The sequence below is a fragment of the Chenopodium quinoa genome, unplaced genomic scaffold (assembly GCF_001683475.1).
Source record: "Chenopodium quinoa cultivar QQ74 unplaced genomic scaffold, ASM168347v1, whole genome shotgun sequence".
Classification (NCBI taxonomy): domain Eukaryota; kingdom Viridiplantae; phylum Streptophyta; class Magnoliopsida; order Caryophyllales; family Amaranthaceae; genus Chenopodium; species Chenopodium quinoa.
Window position 1 is genome coordinate 1,679,971 of NW_018742987.1, and position 20,363 is coordinate 1,700,333.

The 20,363-nt window shown below is 34.2% G+C and overlaps 2 protein-coding genes across 2 annotated transcripts; both read right to left on the minus strand.

Moving 5' to 3' along the window:
- Positions 1-225: 225 nt before the first annotated feature.
- LOC110729452 (transcription factor LAF1-like) lies at positions 226-2,493 on the minus strand. The gene is made up of 3 exons (XM_021909186.1): positions 2,193-2,493; positions 1,533-1,662; positions 226-1,094 (listed from the first exon to the last, which is right to left on the minus strand). Exons 1-3 carry the CDS (start codon positions 2,326-2,328, stop codon positions 509-511), a joined length of 852 nt encoding a protein of 283 aa, XP_021764878.1. The 5' UTR covers positions 2,329-2,493; the 3' UTR covers positions 226-508.
- A 3,254-nt stretch (positions 2,494-5,747) lies between these two features.
- Positions 5,748-19,248, minus strand: LOC110729673 (pre-mRNA cleavage factor Im 25 kDa subunit 2-like). The gene is made up of 7 exons (XM_021909445.1): positions 18,893-19,248; positions 18,475-18,520; positions 17,807-17,900; positions 17,628-17,701; positions 17,384-17,470; positions 17,160-17,270; positions 5,748-6,487 (listed from the first exon to the last, which is right to left on the minus strand). Exons 1-7 carry the CDS (start codon positions 19,012-19,014, stop codon positions 6,416-6,418), a joined length of 606 nt encoding a protein of 201 aa, XP_021765137.1. The 5' UTR covers positions 19,015-19,248; the 3' UTR covers positions 5,748-6,415.
- Positions 19,249-20,363: the final 1,115 nt, after the last annotated feature.

Here is a 20,363-nt window from a genome sequence, read left to right on the forward strand (position 1 = left end):
TAAAAATATATATTCAATAAAAAATCAATAACTTTAAGGAAGAAATATAAAAAAGAATCAGTAAAAATAATTTCAATTCAGCAATAATTTAAGTTCAACAAAAATAATTTTAGTTCAGTAAAAATAATTTCAGTTCAGCAAATATAAGGTGAAGTGAACAGGACCTAACACGAGATCAAGTGTTGACTGATTGAGATTTATACAATCAAAATGTTAACTCCGTTCTTTCTTGCAGATTTATTAAGTTTTTTAGAGGGCGAACAAGAAATTAAGGTTGTGTTGAACATTAGTTTCATAGAACTCTTAAAAGGCCTGTAATCTAATTAACGAAAATTAATTAAGTTACATAATTCAGACTTTTTGACTTTCAAAGATACTTAATATATATAGTAATAAACTAGACATCTTAATATTCCTGTACATAACAGAGAAACAGGTAAAATTCCTAGACAGTATTCCTTTTGTACAGAAAAATGATACTCATTTTGCTCATCTCTTCATTAGTGAACTAAGAGAAAATCCCACTATTAGACATGTAAAATCCACTAAAAGAGCCATCTCCAGCAGAATAATCCATGAAATTACTTCCTAATGCACTTTGTTCTTGAAACTTCAATGGAAAATCCAGCATCCCCTTCTGCATAACATCTCCTACATCCTGGCTGTACATGTCACTGCTCGACGTTGAAGCAACTTCATTAAACCCGAAACCATGGATAAAATCACCCTGCTGTTTCGCTGCTGTGAAACCAAAACCATTCTTAACAGAAGTTGGTTGCTGATAACTTAGCCCATTTTGTCCTACAGTGTAGTCATTCGGAAGCCAGTCAGCAAAAACTAGTCTAGGTAAGATGTTTTCGTGTCCTTGTACTTGTTCTCCACTATCAAGAAGTTCAAGTACACTCCTTGAAGCTTTGCTTGATTGATTCATACAAGAACCATTTTCTTCTGTGTTAGAGATTGCGAATTTATGTTTCGCAATATTAGCTTCAGTATCAGCAGAGTCCCCTGCTCTTTTCTTCAAGTAAGAGTGCCAGTAATTCTTTATCTCATTGTCAGTTCTTCCAGGCAAATGCTTTGCTATTTGAGACCATCTGCTCAATTACATAGAAAAAGTTACACTCGAAACGTAATAGTGCATATAATACAGGCAATATAGTTATGAAATTCTACCAAATAGACCCATTCTTTATGAAATTCTACCAAAGACAAGGTTGTTGGTGCAACCATGACATATTCACAGTAATTCTTGCTATAACACTTCAAACAGAATTACAAAAATGTCTTTTTCGGATATTCTTAGATATTTTCCATATGATAAGGACATATCCTAGGGAACCAATGAAAGATTACATCCTAATAAACCGAATTCAATATTTTAATCCCGCTTACATCTTTATTAAACTTTTTAGAGCAGTTGAAATGATCAAAAGTTAGACTAACACAATTGAATAATACATCATAACTTTATTCTACTTGCATATGATTAAGCATCTTTTCAAAGATGAAATTGAGATGAGTTCTGAACTTACTTGTTCCCTAAGGTTTGGTGAAGGGTCAGAATCATTCCTTCTTCTTGAGTGCTAAACATGCCTCGTTTTAGTCCTGGTCTCAAGTAATTAATCCATCTTAATCTGCAGCTCTTTCCATTCCTTTGCAGCCCTATATTAGAACAGCTAGTGATCAGTATAACTGCCTCACATGGCTCACTTAACATAAGTAGTAAAATTATCATTAAATTCATGATAACGAACTTTTGAAAGATTAGAAATTTAGCCACCATGTCAGATACATGCACCTTGTTATTAATCAGATATCCTAAATTCACTGAAATTGCTAAAAGGTTGTAAGGTATACGAAAATAAACAATTTGATTAATATTCTCAAAAAAGTTGTAAGGCTATAAGAATAATCTATTACACAAGTGTTTCATATGAGCGTATTCTGCTTCAAAAATCATCCAATCAATTCTGAAGTATGTTACTCGGATTTTGCATTTCACTTCAAAAATCATATGAGAGTACACTTTTTTTTGAACCAAAAACAGGACAATTTTCATTAAATTGAGAGCTTAGACAGATTCAAAAAACAACCATATGACTAATTCTCAGTTTTACAAGAGCAATGACCCTTAAACAAGTTCTATGAAGTTCATTCATTTCAACAAGTCTATAATAAACTGCAAAACTTACCAGCATTGAGGGGCACAGAACTCCAGCAACCAATGCCATGCTGAAGAATGTAGTCTTTAAGCCTTTGATCTTCTTCAGGTGACCATAAACCTTTCTTGTGCTTCTTTGTTAGCTTTTCTGAAGGCTTTAACCCCATTTTCGCGAATAAGAAAGAACGTAAACAAGGGTGAATGATGAGGAAAGTAGAAGACAGCCAACTCTTGGGTTGGAATATGAAGCAAATTAAAGCTGACTTACAGCCAACAATTCTCTATTATAAAAGAAAGGAAAAGAGGCAATGAGATTATTGTATCTTTAGTTGTCATTTAGCAAAAAGAATCATGTTTATAAAATTTCTTACTATTAAATTAGTATACAACAAAACAAATGCTACTTGTCTCTAGTTTGTTAAAAAGCCATTGAAAAAATCATTTTTTTGGATACCTATTTTTAATAGGGGAATTTTACAGCAGAGTAATTTTTCATTAGCCTTTGGACCACCAAAAACTTAGTCTTTGCTTAAGATTCCTTACACATTATCAAACTTAACTAGAAAAACATTATAAATAATGAGAAATTAGGCTGCAGAAATCAATTAACTATATGTTTTTCTCATTTAAGAATTAAGATTCTAATTGGCAACTTAACTATTGAAGAATCATAACAGTATTTTAGTTGCATACTTGAGGTAGTTTTCAAGATTATGTCAGTGCAGCATTTTGATTACTATGTTATTATGTAAGAAGGAATCAAATACTTAAATAAATTCTACTAGATCATAGACAGAGTTACAGCTTATGTTACTCATGTATCATTATAAAAGATGGTCACAAGGATACCTATCTAACTGTCAAACTCGGCCATCTTACTCATGTCGAAATCTGAAAGGTCTAACAAGGGTACTTAAGGTGTAAAAACGAGTCCGGAATGATGCAAAAAAGAAAGTGACTAAATAAGGGGGGTGATCATGAAATTTCATAGGAATATATAGAATTTTAACTCGAGAAATATAGTATGTAGGTAAAGAAATACATGATTTGTAGTTCAACAATTATTTAAAGATATCTCCCTTGTTATGATTGTAATTAATGAATAGAACAAAGACTTGATGCAATAATAAACATATAATCATTGTTGATAATTAAGAAGAATCAATTAATTTGGTCTAAATTAATCATAGGAAGCCGACAATGATTACATAAAAGGCTCATACAAATGACACCCTTTGGGTTTTTAAAACAAACTTGCTGAATGACAGGCCTAAACTTTATTTGCAGGATGACAACTGCACATTATTTTACTAATGGAAACTTGCTGACAACCTAATTTTACATATAATTGTTTATAGAATTATTAATAAAAGCATGATTTGTATTATCATACAATAAACCTCTTATATTCTGCATAATTTGCACTTAAAATATTAGATCAGCCTGTCCACTGCATAGCTACATAATCTGGTCAACTTCTACAAGTTCGCTCAAACTCTTCATATCACCTCAAATACCCTTGTCGGTCGTACTACCTCTATCATAGATATGGAAATTATACATAATGGACTATAAATTTGCATATTTTTCATGAAATAGCCGAGTCTAACACCTAAAGATGTAGTCTTGTTGGCCATTACTAGCCGAGTTTGAGTATCTTATATTTTTCCAAGAACCAATTTAATTTTTTTATCCTTCTCTTTAGCTTCATTTTATTACCCTTTATCTAAACTTATTCGGAGTACTCCATAAATATTTTTACTTGACATAAAAGGAACAAACTCGAATTGTAAGAGTTCCTGTTTCTTCCTATATGAAGGATATCAACAGCAGTGAGCTCTTAGTTCAATTCTACGAGTAGAGTCAGAAAATAAAAAATAAAAAAATTGGTTTACATCTTGAAGATATGAAAATCTTTCCTTCATATTCAATCAAAAAATATTAATCTTGTTTGTCCGTCATAACAGAACAGAAATCTCAATGATGTCATATATTGACAAAAAAACTACAATCTGAAATTAAGATGGCTAAGCCAAACAAGGTATTACATCACATAATAAAATAGGGAGTTGGTTATGACTTCAAATTGACTGGAATATATCATAATGTTTGTCTTACCAAAATAAATAAATATGTACATAATAATATTGAATTAAAAAATGCAAGTAAACCACATTACATTTTGATCAGGGTAAACTAAAGCATATGATAGTATAGCCAGATAAGGTATCTATTATGTAAAGCACTAATGTCTTGTTACATGAACTAATCAAGGCATTACCTCCTAGATTATGAGGGCATATTAGGAACCATAATTATGAACCAATATATAGAATATTAAGAAAGGTGACAACTTTTTCCGCACTTTATAAAGTAGTAGGTGTGACTATTTAGGATACAATTTATAATGGTTCAAGAAAACTCAAGCATCAATTTCTATTAAAATGATAGGTGGGGCTGATTCCATCATCAGAAATCTATTTACAAGCTGATTGGATAACAAACTACTACTATATTGCCAAAAATAAAATAGACTTTTACTCCCACAAGTTGTAAATCAAGATTCTGTGATGTATTATCCTGTTTTCAGCTAAAATATTTTATCTATGCTTCCTACCAAAATACATATATCAAGTAAAGGATTTGTTTTAACTTCCATACATTACATAATTGATTACTTACAGAAGTACAGTAAGAACAATCATTATCTTGATGATCTTAATTAACGCAAAGTAAGGCATGATTAAGACTGATTAAGATGGCTCTAAATAATTAACTTAATTCCACTGATTATATATTAGACTTTTATTATCAGCAGTCGAAAGTTCACGAATATAACTTGTTTCTTTAACCATACAAGTATTAGATAATTATGGGGTTTAAAGTTTAACTAAAAAAAAACTATTGATTTCATTAAGTCTTATCTAATTAGCACCAGTAAAGTTTATATAAACAGATTATGCCAGCGCTTTCAATGAAATGAAGCATGGTTTTACAACTAACTTTTTGGATAAAGAATATGATAAACAGCTCAAATGTCAACTGAATGATTGAGTGAGCATAAGCAAGAATCATATGGTAGTTTGTACAGCTTGGACTGCTTTACTTTACCCTAGAGAAAACATAGTATATCAACTCTTTATCTTCCTTAATATATGTGTATATTATATAGATATAAAATACTAGTAATAAAAAGTACTCGTATATTCTTAATTATTCCCTCTATTCTTTTTTGTTATTCATATTTGGAAAAATCAAAAGGCCAAAAATATGAAGAAAAAAAAGAATGGAAGGGTTGTTTTCTCATCAATTATTAGAAGATTATGGTTTTCATGAATGCCAATTAAAATGAATGCCAATCACTACGAATATTTCTAAGATTTATAGACTTGTGTAGGCTTAGGCTAGCCATGCTATTTGTACACAAGAACCCATAAAATGAAGTGTTGGAGTGTCATACCCCATATTGAAGTGTCAAGGATCTAAAGCAGGTACGTGAGGTTAAACGAAGAGTATCAATTAGAACACATCATTACAACAGTAAATTCATCAAATATAAACCTTATGCAAGAAGCTTGGTAGCATATTCCTTGAAATATACTTTGCTATAATATAACCAGTTTAATCTTTTGATCTGTGAGTGTGTTAAACTTCTTTGTTCATCCCCATGACATTCACAATAGTACAACACCTTGCATATTTATGTTCACCTGATTCCTGACATACCAAGAGGATGCTGTAGCAAAGCATATTCTGAATATTTGCACAAAACAAGTTATCGAGCTAGAATTCTCACCCAGGATCAGGCATTGCCCAGAATTTCGAAAAATACCGGTAACAAACAAAGATATCATCAATAAGCAAAACAGATATCCTCCCTACCTCTTTCATGACCAGTCATTACAATAGCAGAACCATTTGATCTGCCAAAAAACAGCTACTGTAAAAGTCGCCACAGTTTCTGTATAACATACTATGCAAATACTACCCTGCCTTGTTGTATACTAATCTAACAACAGTTCAAGAATGTGTCAGGAAATTAAGAATAACTACCTGACACAAGGAACTGGTCCCAAATATTCCCGAGCACAGATGACGAATCTAATTAACAAGTCTCCAATTAGTGATAAGTAAAGGTTAAGAGTAACTTCCGATATTTGAATGAGAATAAAGGCCTTGGACTTTCGCAGTGAACTTATAATTTCTATCTCAGGTAACTGTTGGAAGCAAGAATTCCATGGACCCAGGATAATCTCAGGGAGAGATCATTTTAAACTGGAATCTTGACAGCTGCTGTGGAATGGAGGATAAGACAGGTCCGTATCTCTGTCATCAAACAAAGAACTCATATCAGAACACTTTAATTTCAATTATCAGATTTCATATGATGCTTTTTTGATGTTTCCAAACTTGGAAGGGGGAATGAGTTTTACGGGAATAGCTGAGTAGGGGAGAGGGTAGATGAGTAGGGGAGAGGGTAGAGAACCTTTGCACCTTTGCAAAGTTCAAGAGCTATGATAGAGGAATTTTAGACTATGGCCCTGTGCCCTGTCCTATTCATCTGACTAATTATATACTTATATTGGAATTATATTCAGTGGCGGACCTACACGTGTGCACACTGGGTCACGTGACTCAGCAGTGCCAAAAAAAAAATTAAAAAAAAAAAAACAAAAAAAAACAAGAAAAAACAAAAAAACAAGAAAGAGCGGCTGAACGACAAAGCACAAAGGCCCAAAACGCGTGAAAGAAAGAACGGAAACCTCACAACCCTAAATCCCTCTCTCGCAATCTCGCATTTGCCGCTACTTCGCCGGAGCAGCCAACCACGCCGGAGCAGCCTACCTTCAGTCTTCACACGTTCATCCGTTCGTCCCTTTCGTCGTTCAAACAACAGTTCATTCGTTCGTGGAACGGTGGAATCGTGGTTCGTCGTTCATCCCTAAGGCCCGACTCGGCCGACTGCCCGACTGGACGGCGCCCTCACCCCTCGGAATCTCAGATCTACGCCAGTAACACCACCGAGCACGACGAGCAGCCGTCTGTCTAGCACGGACCACCGAATCGGTGCTTTGAAGGCAGGCGCCAGCAAGCAGTGAAGCAGCAAGGTATTTACTAATTTACACCTTTTAATTTGTTTTGTTAATTATAAATTTGTATAATTTTAGTCATTTGATTGATTAAATTGAACTGAATTGTTGATTTGTTGTTCATTTTTGTGTTAATTACTTAATTAATTATAATTTCAGATTTTCAGTCATTTATAAATTATAATTTCATAGTCTTGATCTCTTGAAAATTTGAAATTGACAAAATGACAGGTTGTTGGCATTGTTGCTTGTTGTAATTTGTAAATCTTGTAATGTTGTTCATTGTGGATTTGTGGTGTGGATTTGTGGTGTTGAAATGCAGAATTGTTGATTAGGTGGTCATTTGATTCAGATTTGATTGATATTTGAATGTATTATGTGTATTCAAATGAACTGAAATTGTGTAATGTGTATATATGAATGTATTATGTGTATTCAAATGAACTATATTTGCAATTACAAATGAGTTGAATGTGGCTTTACAAAAACATGATCAAGATATTGTTAATGCAATAGCCATGGTTAACGTAACCAAGACTAATTTGCAAGAGTTGAGAGATGAAGGATGGGATTCCTTTATGGAAAAGATCTTGTCTTTCACAACCAAATATGAGATTGAGGTTCCAGATATGAATGCGACATATGTTGTTCCCGGGAGAAGGATGTTTAGAGGTAAGCGTCCGGGAGTGTCAAATCTTCATCATTTTCGAGTTGAGGTGTTTATTAGTGTCATTGATCTTCAGTTACAAGAGCTTGAAAATTGATTTCCCGAGATAAGTAAAGAACTTATTGTGTGTATGTCTTGTTTTAGTCCAGTTAATCGGTTCTCTTCTTTTAACAAAGTTAAATTGACCAAGCTAGCAACATTCTATCCAAATGAATTTTCAAGCTCGGAATTGATTTACTTTGAACACACACTTCAAAATTACTTTATGGCCGTTAGAGATGATGAAAGGTTTTGGAATTTGAAGAGTCTTAGTGAATTGTCAAAGAAACTCGTTGAGACGGGATTGTCCGAAACTCATAGTAGAGTATACTTGCTTTTGAAGTTGGTGTTGGTTCTCCCCGTTGCAACGGCAAGTGTTAAAAGAGTGTTTTCTGGTATGACAATCGTGAAAGATAAATTGCGTAATAGCATGGGAGATCAAATGTTGAATGATTGTTTGATTACTTTTCTAGAAAGTGATTTGTTTTCGAATGTTAAAATAGATCACATTATTGATCGATATCAAAATATGAAAACTCGTCGTAAACAATTGTAATAGTTTATTGTACTATGTGATTGTAATATATTATTTGTAGTACTTTTAGTTTGTAAGATGAATTATTTAGGTACTATTTGGTTGTAGTATGGATTATTTTTGTTTGATTGAATGATTGAAATGAAGGTGGTTGTCATAATATATTTTTGTTAGTATTTTTGGATTCGAATTTTTTTTTTTTTTTCTGTTACAGGTGATCAATTATTCAGGGTGACTCACAAGGACGGAAATCCTGAATCCGCCACTGATTATATTTAATGATTAATAGAGTTTAGCTAACTGAAACTGTTACTTGTTACAGATAGGGGCTCAAAAATTTTCTATCAAGGTGTAGAGAACAATGCATACATGGTCAAACTGAAAAACACCAAGTATATGACAAACCTAGGGTGGACTACTGACAGGGATCTCGACATCACATAAATAAAGCCAAGACCATTTTTACAAGACTACATGTCTATCAATTACTAACACACCATAACTTATTAGGAGTAATTTATAAATTGATTATATTGAAACATAACAGATCCACATGATAGATGATTCAGCATACTAATTATCCCTTTTTTTTCTTTTTTTTTCCAAGAAAAGGGTAATTACAAACAGAGGAGACATAACATATATTAACAAGAGAAAATTTACTTTAAGATATCTATATGGCCAAAATTTTACCCCTTGTCTAAAGCTCTATCCATTTAATGATGAATTGACAAAAGCACAGGTGCAAGAGGCATATCTATTAAATGCAGTACTGGATACTAATGTTACCCCTCAAGCTAATATAGTACAAGGTTTCAGAGGCTGAGACATTCTAGGCACGAAAATTTTAGAGAGTAGTTCCTTTGAATAAAAAAGATAAGACCAGAGGAGACTTATATCAGATTCCTGACATTGGTAAATGACTCGGCAGAGACCTCAGGATGGGTATTCAATGACATTTAATTCTTGCTTTGGCGCTGAATGTTTATATGCACCTACTTTAGCGCAGCCTTGTTGCAGACGAGGCATAAGCCTTGCCTGCAGGTAATGCCTTAGCCTTGTGCCTTACGAATAAACTTCAGTGTAGGATGATGCATATGTCTTTGCTAACATAGAAAGCTGGTCATTGATCTTCAACTTTCACAGGATTCAGTCTTTTAAAGTCTCAGAAGTATCTTACTATTCCCCAACCTCCTGACCAATGTTGATAAATTTTGGTTGTTTGATTGATATTATGTCACAATATTCTTGAGGAAACGAGTAAAGAAAAGAGGATGAGACATCCTCCACAAGAGAAAGGCGCTTAAGGCTATGTTGAAAACTGGCAAAGGACCCACAGGTGCACAAAAGGAGCAAGATACACCAAATGATGGAGTAAAGCATGAACTTCTAGCTCTCATAAACAGCATGTCCGGCTTCTTTGAATAATTAAATGATTATAAAGATGCTCATCAAACATAGCATAAGGAAGAACTCATTAAATCATGTACAAATAAAAACACTTTCCAGAACTGTGGCTTATAGATTTATAATTTCAGCAGTAAGCTTCTTGTTTTAATCAGTCTCATGACCGACTTGGTCTCCCAAGACAAAATGCTTTGATCAACAATAATAAGGTGGTCTAAATTGCATTAAAGGTGATTTGAAATTGGGTCACAACAATTTGGGTTTAATTTAGGTCGGGTCAATAACAAGTCGAGTTAATTTTGAGTCAAGTTAGTAACAGATGTGGTTGAATTTTTGGGTTGGGTAAGTAATAGGTATGATAAAATTCGGGTTGGGTCAATAACAAGTCGGGTTGAATTTGGGTCAGGTCAATAACAAGTCAGGTTGATTTCAGGTCGGGTTCGTAACAAGTTAGGTTAAATTCGGGTCGGGTTAGGAACGGGTCGGGTTAAATTCGGGTTTACACGGGTTAAAACGAGTTTGGGTCAATTTCGATTCAAGTCGGGTTTGGTGCAAGTTAATTAAATTGGCCGTTGTAAACCGATAAATCGGTGCAAGTTGTAAACCGGTAAATTGGCCGTTTAAAAGCAAATTGAATGGTTCCACACACCCAATTAGACTCCCGGAGGGTATTAGGGACCATGGTAAACATTTCGGCAATTTTAATTTCCAGACGAAAAAAAGTCAAAAAAATTCCAAAATTGAAGGCTAATATCCACGCTTTTTGAGAAATTTTTGAGGTTTCAGGGCCTACTGTCGAAATGTATTGAAATTCTATGGGATACATCTCAGGGTCATTTAATGCCATTTGGAATCATATATGATCATTATTTGTTATCGTAAATGTTCTTTGTAGACTTGAGTTAATGAAATCAATGCAAGTCATAAGCCGGTAAATAGGCTGTTTAAAGGCAAATTGGATGGTTTCACCCACCCAATTGGACTCCCGAAGGATATTAGGGACCATGGTAAACATTTCGACAATCATTATTTCCGGGCGAAAAAAAGGTCTACAATTTCCAAAATTAAAAGCTAATATCCACACTTTTTGAGAAATTTTAAAGGTTTCGAGGTCCGTTATCGAAAAGCCATAATATTCTAGGGAATACATCCCGGGGACATATAATGTCGTTTGGAACCATATATGATCACTATTTGTTGTCATAAGTGTTCGTGGTAGACTTGAGTTAACGAAATCGATGCAAGTTGTAAATCGGTAATTGGTCGTTTAAAGGCAAATTGGATGGTACCACCCACCCAATTGGACTATCGAAAGGTATTAGGGATCATGGTAACATTTCGGCAATTTTTATTTTCTGGCGAAAAAAAGCAAAAAATTCCAAAATTAAAGGCTAATGTCCACACTTTTTGAGAAATTTTGGAGGTTTTGGGGGCCGATGTCCCAAAGTCTTAAGAATTTAGGGAATACATCTGAGGAAATATAATGCCGGAACCATATATGATTATAATATGTTGTCATAAATGTTAGTGGTAGGCTTGAGTTAATGAAATAGGTGCCGGTAAATTGGTCGTTTAAAGGCAAATTGGATGGTTCCACCCACCGTATTGGACTCCCGAAGGGTATTAGGGACCATGGTAAACATTTCGGCAATTTTTATTTTCGAGAGAAAAAAGTCAAAAAAATTCCAAAATTATTAAAGGCTAAGATCCATGCTTTTTGAGAAATTTTGGAGGTTTCGTGGCCCGGTGTCGAAAAGTCTTGAAATTTTAGGGGATACATATCGGGGTCATATATTGTCGTTTGTAACCATTTATGAACATTATATGTTATCATAAATGTTCGTGGTAGGCTTGATTTAATGAAATCGGTGCAAGTTGTAAAGCGGTAAATTGATCATTTAAAGGCAAATTGGATGGATACACCCACCCAATTGGACTCCCGGAGGGTATTAGGTATCATGGTAAAAACTACGGAAATTTTATTTCCGAGCGATAAAAAGTCAAAAATTTTCAAAATTGAAGGCTATATCCATGCTTTTTGAAAAATTTATGAGGTTGGGTACGGTGTCGAAAAATCTTTAGATTTTAGGGAATAGATATCGGGGTCATTAAATGCCGTTTGGAACCAAATATGATCATTATATGTTGTCATAAATATTCGTGGTAGGCTTGAATTAATGAAATCGGTGCAAGTTGTAAATCGGTAAATTGACCGTTTAAAGGCAAATTGGATAGTTTCACTCACCCAATTGGAATCCCGGAGCATACTAGTGACCATGGTAAACATTTCGGCAATTTTTATTTCCGGACGAAAAAAGTTAAAAAAAATTCCAAAATAAAAGTCCAATATCCACGTTTTTTTAGAATTTTTCGAGGTTTCGGGGCCGGAACGAAAAGTCTTGAAATTTTAGGGAATACTTATCGGGGTCATATATTGTCGTTTGGAACCATATATGATCATTATTTGTTGTCATAAATGTACGTGATAGGCTTGAATTAATGAAATCAATGGAAGTTGTAAACCGATAAATTAGCCATTTAAATGCAAATTGGATGGTTCCACCCATCCAATTGGCCTCCCGAAGGCTATTAGGGGCCATAGTAAACATTTCGACAATTTTAATTTCCGGACGTAAAAAAAAAAATCAAAATATTTCAAATTTAAAGTATAAGATCCATGCCTGTTGAGAAATTTTGGAGATTTCGAGGCCCGGTGTCGAAAAGTCTTGAAATTTTAGGATTACGTCTCGGGCTCATATAATGCCGTTTGGAACCATATATGATCATTATATGTTTTCATATATGTTCGTGGTAAGCTTGAGTTAATGAAATCGATGCAAATTGTAAACCGGTAAATAGGCCGTTTTAAGGCAAATTGGATGGTTCCACCCACACAATTGGACTCCCGGAGGGTATTAGGGACCATGGAAAATATTTCGGCACTTTTTATTTACTGGAGAAAAAAGGTCAAAAATTCAAAAATTTAAAGGCTGATCATTTTTTAGAAAATTCAAAAATCCACGCTTTTTTAGAAATTTCGGAGTCTTTGAGCCCGATCTCTAAAAGTCTTGAAATTCTAGGGAATACATCTCAGGGTCATCATATAATGTCGTTCGGAACCATATGTGATCATTTTTTGTTGTCATAAATGTTCGTTGTAGGCATGAGTTAATGAAATTGATGCAAGTTGTAAACCTATAAATTGGTCGTTTAAAGGCAAATTGGATGCCTCCACTCACCCAATTGGACCCCCGGAGGGTATTAGGAACCATGGTAACCATTTCGGCAATTTATATTTCCAAACGAAAAAAAAGTCAAAAAATTCCTAAATTGAAAACTAATATTTACGCTTTTTGAGAAATTTCGAAGGTTCCGGGAACTAGTGTCGAAAAGAAATGAGATTTTTTTAGATACATCTCGGGGTCATATAATGACGTTTGAAACCATAAATGACCATTATATGTGGCCATAAATGTTCGTGGTAGGCTTGAGTTAATGAAAACAGTGCAAGTTGTAAACCGTTAATTTGGCCGTTTAAATGCAAATTGGATGGTTCCACCTATCTAATTGGACTACCAGGGGGTATTAGGAACCATGGTAAACATTTTGGCAATTTTATTTCCAGGCGAAAAAAGTAAAAAAAATCCAAAATTAAAGGCTAATATCCACGTTTTTTGAGGAATTTTTGAGGTTTCAAAACACGATGTCGAAAAACTATGAGATTATAGGGGAAACATCTCGGGGTCATATACTACTTTTTTAAACCATAAATGAACATTATATGTTGTCATAAATGTTCGCGATAGACTTAAGTTAATGAAATCGGTGCAAGTTGTAAACCGGTAAATTCACCATTTAAAGGCAAATTGGATTGTTCCACCAACCTAATTGAACTTCCGCAAGGTATTAGGGACCATGGTAAATATTTCGGCAATTTTTATTTTCGGGTGAAAAAAAGTTAAAAAATTCCAAAATTGAATACTAATATCCACGCATTTTGCGAAATTTTTAAATTTAAGGGAATACATCTTGGTGTCATATAATGCCGTTTGAAACCATATATTATTATTATATGTTGTCATAAATGTTCGTGATAGGCTTGAATAAATGAAATCAGTGCAAGTTCTATATCGGTAAACTTGTTGTTTAAAGGCAAATTGGATGGTTCCACCCACCCAATGGAACTCCCGGAGGGTATTAGGGACCATCGTAAATATTTCGTCAATTTCTATTTTTGGGCCAAAAAAAGTAAAAAATTTCCAAAATTAAAGGCTAATATCCACGCTTTTTGAGAAACTTTGGAGTTTTCGGGTCCCGCCGTCGAAAAGCCTTAAGATTTTAGGGGATATATCTCGGGGACATATAATACCGTTTGGAACTATATATGATCATTATATGTTGTCATAAATGTTCGTGGTAGGCTTAAATAAATGAAATCGGTGCAATTTGTAAATCGGTATATTAGTCGTTTATAGGCAAATTGGATAGTTCCACCTACCCAGTTGGACTCCGGAAGGTAGTATGTACCATGGAAAACATTTTGGTAAATTTTATTTCCGGGCGAAAAAAAGTTAAAAAATTCAAAAATTGAAGGCAAATATCTACGTTTTTGAGAAATTTGGAGTCTTCAGGGACCCGGTGTCTAAAAGTCTCTAAATTCTGGGGAATACATCTCGGGATCATATAATGTCGTTTGATACCATAAATGATCATTATATGTTGTCATAAATGTTTGTGGTAGGTTTGGGATAATGAAATCAATGCAAGTTGTAAACAAGTAAATTGGTCGTTTAAAGGTAAATTGGATGGTTCCACCCACCCAATTGGAGTCTCGGAGGGTATAAGGGACCATGGTAACATTTCGACAATTTTTATTTCCGAGGAGATAAAAGTCAAAAATTTCCAAAATTGAAGGCTAATATCCACGCTTTTTGAGAAATTTGGAGTCTTCGGGGCCCGGTGTCTAAAAGTCTCTAAATTCTGGGAAAACATCTCGGGATATAATGTCGTTTGGAACCATAAATGATCATTATATATTGTCATAAATGTTCGTGGTAGGCTTGGGATAATGAAATCGGTGCAAGTTGTAAACTAGTAAATTGGTCGTTAAAAGGAAAATTGAATGGTTCCACCCACCCAATTGGAGTCTCGGAGGGTATAAAGGACCATGGTAAACATTTCGGCAATTTTTATTTTTGAGGGGATAAAAGTCAAAAAAATTCCAAAATTAAAGGCTAATATTCACGCTTTTTGAGAAATTTTGGAGGTTTCGGGGCCCGATGTCGAAAAGGCTTGAGATTTTAGGAGATACATCCTGGGGTTATATAATGTCGTTTGGACTTTGGAACCATATATGATAATTATATGTTTTCATAAATGTTCGTGGTAGGCTTGAATTAATGAAATCTATGCAAGTTGTAAATCGATAAATTGATCGTTTAAAGACAAATTGGATGGTTCAACCCACCGAATTGGATTCCCGGAGGTTATTAGGGACCATGATAAACATTTCGGCAATTTTTATTTCCAGGCGAAAAAAAGTAAAATATGAAAATTCATGCTTTTTGAAAATTTTGGGATGTTTTTGAGGCTCGGGGTCGAAAAGTTTTGAGATTTTAGGGGATATATCTCCGGGTCATATAATGCCGTTTGGAACCATATATGATCATTATATGTTGTCTTAAATAATCGTAGTAGACTTGAGTTAATGAAATTCATGCAAGTTGTAAACCAGTATTTAAATTGGTCGTTTAAAGGCAAATTGGATGGTTCCACCCACCCAATTAGACTATCAGAGGGTATTAGGGACCATGAAAAAAGTCAAAAAATTCCAAAACTGAAGACTAATATCCACACTTTTGAGGAATTTTGGAGGTTTCGGGGCCCGGTGTAGAAAAGTATTAATATTTTAGGGGATACATCTCGGGGTCATATAATGCCGTTTGGAACCATATATGATCATTATATGTTGTCATAAATGTTCGTAGTAGGCTTGAGTTAATTAAATTGGTGCAATTTGTAAACCGGTAAATTGGTCATTTAAAGAAAAATTGGATAGTTCCACCCACCCAATTGGTCTCCTAGAGGGTATTAGGGACTATGGTAAACATTTCGACAATTTTTATTTCCGAGCAAAAAAAAAAAAAATTCCAAAATTGAAGGCTAATATGATGCTTTTTGAGAAATTTCGAAGGTTTCAAGGCTAGTGTCGAAAAGAAATGAAATTTTAGGGGAACGCGCCGGGTTGAATTCAGCTGAGGTTAGTAACAAGTCGGGTTAAATTCGGATTTTGACGGGTTAAAACTAGTTTGGGTCAATTTCAGTTCAAATCGGGTTTTGTTTCAGGTCAATAATTTACGGGTTACATTCGGTCGGGTCATCTCTAGGTCAGTTCATGTTCGGGTTCGGGTCTCACATACTCAGGTCAACTCAAGTCTAGGGTTGGTTTATGTCGGGTTTTGGTCACCATTTTTTCAAGTTTAGGTTGGTTAATAATCGGATTTGAGTCGGTATTTCAGGTCGGGTTAACTTTTGATAGCTCTAGTCTCATGCCTAGTTTGACTCATCTATTAATTAATATTAAAACAAAACGTGTTGATGTCATCAATTTCTTAAAGTGTCCTACATGTCAAGATATCATTAAAAAATTTCCCTCCAAATTTACTTATGATGTCATCAATTTATTTATTTATTTTATTTTATTTGCCCTTTCCTTTTACTTGCTAGATTTTAGGATTAAGTGGGTTTAAAACTAAAAATACGAAAGTTGACTTTGGCATCAATATTGTTGTATACTCACTAGTTTTTTGAATCTTTTCAATATACAACAATATAAGATATTGATAGCTAAAAATATACATTTTTTAAGCTTCTACTCTAAACATATAAGCTCAATAGATGATGAACAATTAAATATATTTTGTCTAACCATCATTTTAGAAAATTTTATATAACATTGTAGTAAATATTATAATGCAACAATAAATAATGAACATTTTTAAAAAAAAGGATAATGTACATGTTTTTTTTTAAAAATATTTATATACCATTTTTTTAAAAGCAAGCCAAGTTATTTTAAAATGATATCAACAACTAAATATATAAAAGAAAAATGAAAAATTTACTTATCATGCAACGCACGGGTACTATACTAGTAAAATTATAATCAGAGTTGTAAAAAAAAAAGAAGAAAAAAAAAAAAAAAAAAAACAAAACAGATATACTATTCTAAGAATTATAAAAACAGAACTGGTCTCATACCTGGACATTGTCATAGAGTTCAAACAAAGGCACGGCAAGAAGTTTCAAGTTTTTCGGCACAGCAAAGTACTCTCTCTCGGATAGATGAACAACGTAGAGTTTTTTGCACTCCTGCAGTACAGATATATGAATGCCAAAATGTTCAAAGAGCAAACCAGGATAACCTAAAATTGGTTCTCTTGCAGTTGACAACATTACAAAAATTAACCTGAGAAGAGATTTACCTTTGGTTTTGTAATATGAGGAGGGCAGTAGGGATACATAATAGTTTCAAAGTTTGGCCGCCACCAAACACCCACACACTCCCCTATCTGAAGTAGCCAAAATAAAAACCAATATTGAGCAGTTAAGACCAAAAAGAGAAAATAAAAACACTTTCCAGAACAAGTACAAAGGAATAACACCACCACCACCCCTCCCCCCACCCCAAAAAAAAAAATAAAAAAATAAAAATAAAAAAGCCACTACCTGCCATTCTGGATGTAGAGAAGGAGAGTTTGCAGCAAGCTTGCTGGATAATTTTCTTTTCAGACCCTCAATCTCTGCAACATCAGACATTATACTTCAAATCCCCAACAGAAATAAAGCGCAAGGCAAATGACATGCTCTTTTTTCATCGGGGGTGAGGGGTGGGGAGGGGGACATACCATTCTCGCCTGGCTTCAACCGACCACCAGGAAGTTTGCAGAACGTGTTTCCAATTTGGAGAAGAAGTATGTGTGGATGATTGTGCTCCTGTACCTGCAATACCAAACAACTTAATGCCAAAATGAACAAGCTATACAGTTTATTCTCGCATCCTTCTAATGGTTCTCCAAATTAATTTAGCAGGAAGATAACTTCAGAAGAAAAAGCAAAGTGATTCATTCCAATCATGCTTCACGCCAATTGATACATTTACTCAAAGAATAAAATATTATTGCTTTAACATTCATACCTGTAAACTTAATTAGTTTACATAAAAGCATGCAAACAAAAAAAGAACACAAGCCCTTGTAGACTGTACAAAAGATTCCCCCCCCCCAACACACCCAACAGTCTGAACTCTGAACCCTCATAGCTTAGGAAGTAATGATCTGAACAACACATTGATACCCAATGCAACAATTAATCGTAAAAAGGTGTTAATCAACATCAAACTTTGATTCCTATAGATGTATGACTGTAAAGGGTGATTAAGTGATTTGACCTAAGGCAAACATCAATTGCTTTCATCACTAGAGTTCAAGAATTTACATAGCACATTCATTGTGCCCCATCAATCCAATAATGGAGAGAGAGGGAATTCGGAGCAAAAAGGAGTTTGGAATCATACCAGTAGAATTGCTTCCACACTTGTTCTCATACCCTCCTTCATGTAACTACAAGAAAAGGAGAAAAACAGCAAAATAATCAGGTCCACCAACAAATAACAACATCACAAACCTGAAATCTAAAGTTTCTACAAATAATCCAATTCACAATTCTGAATTCCAAGCCCTAACAATGTATCTAAATCTCCCAAACTTATCAATCCTTTGCAATGTACATACAGAAAAAACCCAATTCAAACCCCAGAAAAATACCGCCATTTTTTAACCAAATCAACAAAACAAAAACAAGAAATTGAAGAAACCCCGACAAAATTACTGCAATTTCACAGATGGGTCAAGGTTTATGCAGGGTTTTGAAACTGAAATTTAAAATTACAACAAAAAATAAAACCCAAAAAAAAGAGGAGAAAGAACACAAACTTGATTTTCATGCGAGCAAGGCGATCAGCAACAGAAGTATCTTTCTCCATCTTAGGCTCTTTGGTGCCGAAAGTGTAGCTTGATAAAGGGTATGTGTTTACAACCGGAACTGGGTTCAACATTTTCTCTCTCTTTCTGTAATTCAAGCTACCTCTTTCGCACAATTTCCCTTGATTTTTCTCCCTGATTTTCAGAGAGAAATCGAGTTTTTTTAGAGAAGAGAATGAGGGGGAAAGTAGTAAATCATGCAAGATTTGAGGGAAAAAAAGGGTTAATAGTAAAATTGAAAGAAACCCAGAGTTTATGGTGGTTTTAAAAAAAGAAATGGGTGCTGGAAGGCCCTCGCAAATTTGGGAGTTGTTACCAAACCTTATAGGCTGCTTCTGGACCAAATATAAATGCATATTAGAAGAGTCTTGGACCCTAATTTGAATAGTAATTTTTTGTTTATGGATAAAGAGATTAGTGCATGTATGGGAATATGGGATGATATGTGACAAGGGCCGATATGCTCCAAAAAGCAGACATATCAGCCATATTGGCTTTTCGATACTTGGTACGCGGCAATTTTATCATTGACACTTGGCGAGAAAAGTCTTGCATGCCTTATAGCCACCTGTCATGAAATTTATTATAAATAATAGATTAAGCTTCACTAAATGATAAGCATTTATTACACACTCTCTCTCTTTCTCCCAACCTTCTCTCTCTTACTTACCTTCTCTCTCTTACTTACCTTCTCTCAAACACATTCTAACTTTACCATCGGAGTGGTTATCCCCGGATCACCCCGGGGCTAGCTAACTTCTGTTCATTGTGTAGGTTCCCAGCTTGCCGATTGGAGTATCAGGATCTCGGGTTCGGATTCTCGGGCTATCGGACCCAGACAGAAACAGTGCAATAATTAATTACGAAACAAATTTATTTTTTAGTACATAGGGGTATTTTGAGAGTAAGTTTTCCCAAAAATATTCGTTTTCAGTCATAATTTTTTTAAAAAAAAAAATCGGTTTTAAAAGCACTAATCTAGCAAGGTGATGGACAACAATATTATTTTCCCTACTTGCAATTTTTACGGGGTAAAAGCTAGTCACACTATTACTCCATATGTTACCTGGTCTCATGCTCTCATGTCAATAGTTGATAATGGTTTTTTTTTCCATATATTTATGTAAACTAGGCGAAACCTGTAAAATGATTTACCATCCTAGTAACTTATTAAATGAACTCGTGTTTTCATTTTTTTTTTTAAAAAAAAAACCATATTTGTTTTCATTTCATCAAAGAGAAATTACTTCAAACAAAAGTTATTAAGCTCCCACAAAGTTTAAATAAAAGCTCATAGTTTATTTAAGTTCAGGTAAATGAAAATCAGCTTTTAAAAATCTTAACAATATGTTAATTTGATTTGAAGCCCTACACGACCGAGTTGGAGACCTAGGCCATATTGCTATCACAAACTTTTAAATAA

Excerpts from the sequence above, each read along its gene's own strand:
- LOC110729452 (XM_021909186.1), bottom strand. The coding sequence starts at position 2,328 with ATGGGGTTAAAGCCTTCAGAAAAGCTAACAAAGAAGCACAAGAAAGGT. Across the intron at positions 1,663-2,192 it reads TTCTGTGCCCCTCAATGCTG|GGCTGCAAAGGAATGGAAAG; the intron begins GTAAGTTTTGCA and ends GTTCTAATATAG. Across the intron at positions 1,095-1,532 it reads CACCAAACCTTAGGGAACAA|ATGGTCTCAAATAGCAAAGC; the intron begins GTAAGTTCAGAA and ends GTAATTGAGCAG.
- LOC110729673 (XM_021909445.1), bottom strand. The coding sequence starts at position 19,014 with ATGTTGAACCCAGTTCCGGTTGTAAACACATACCCTTTATCAAGCTAC. Across the intron at positions 17,901-18,474 it reads GTGTGGAAGCAATTCTACTG|GTACAGGAGCACAATCATCC; the intron begins GTATGATTCCAA and ends TTGGTATTGCAG. Across the intron at positions 17,271-17,383 it reads CTCATATTACAAAACCAAAG|GAGTGCAAAAAACTCTACGT; the intron begins GTAAATCTCTTC and ends TCTGTACTGCAG.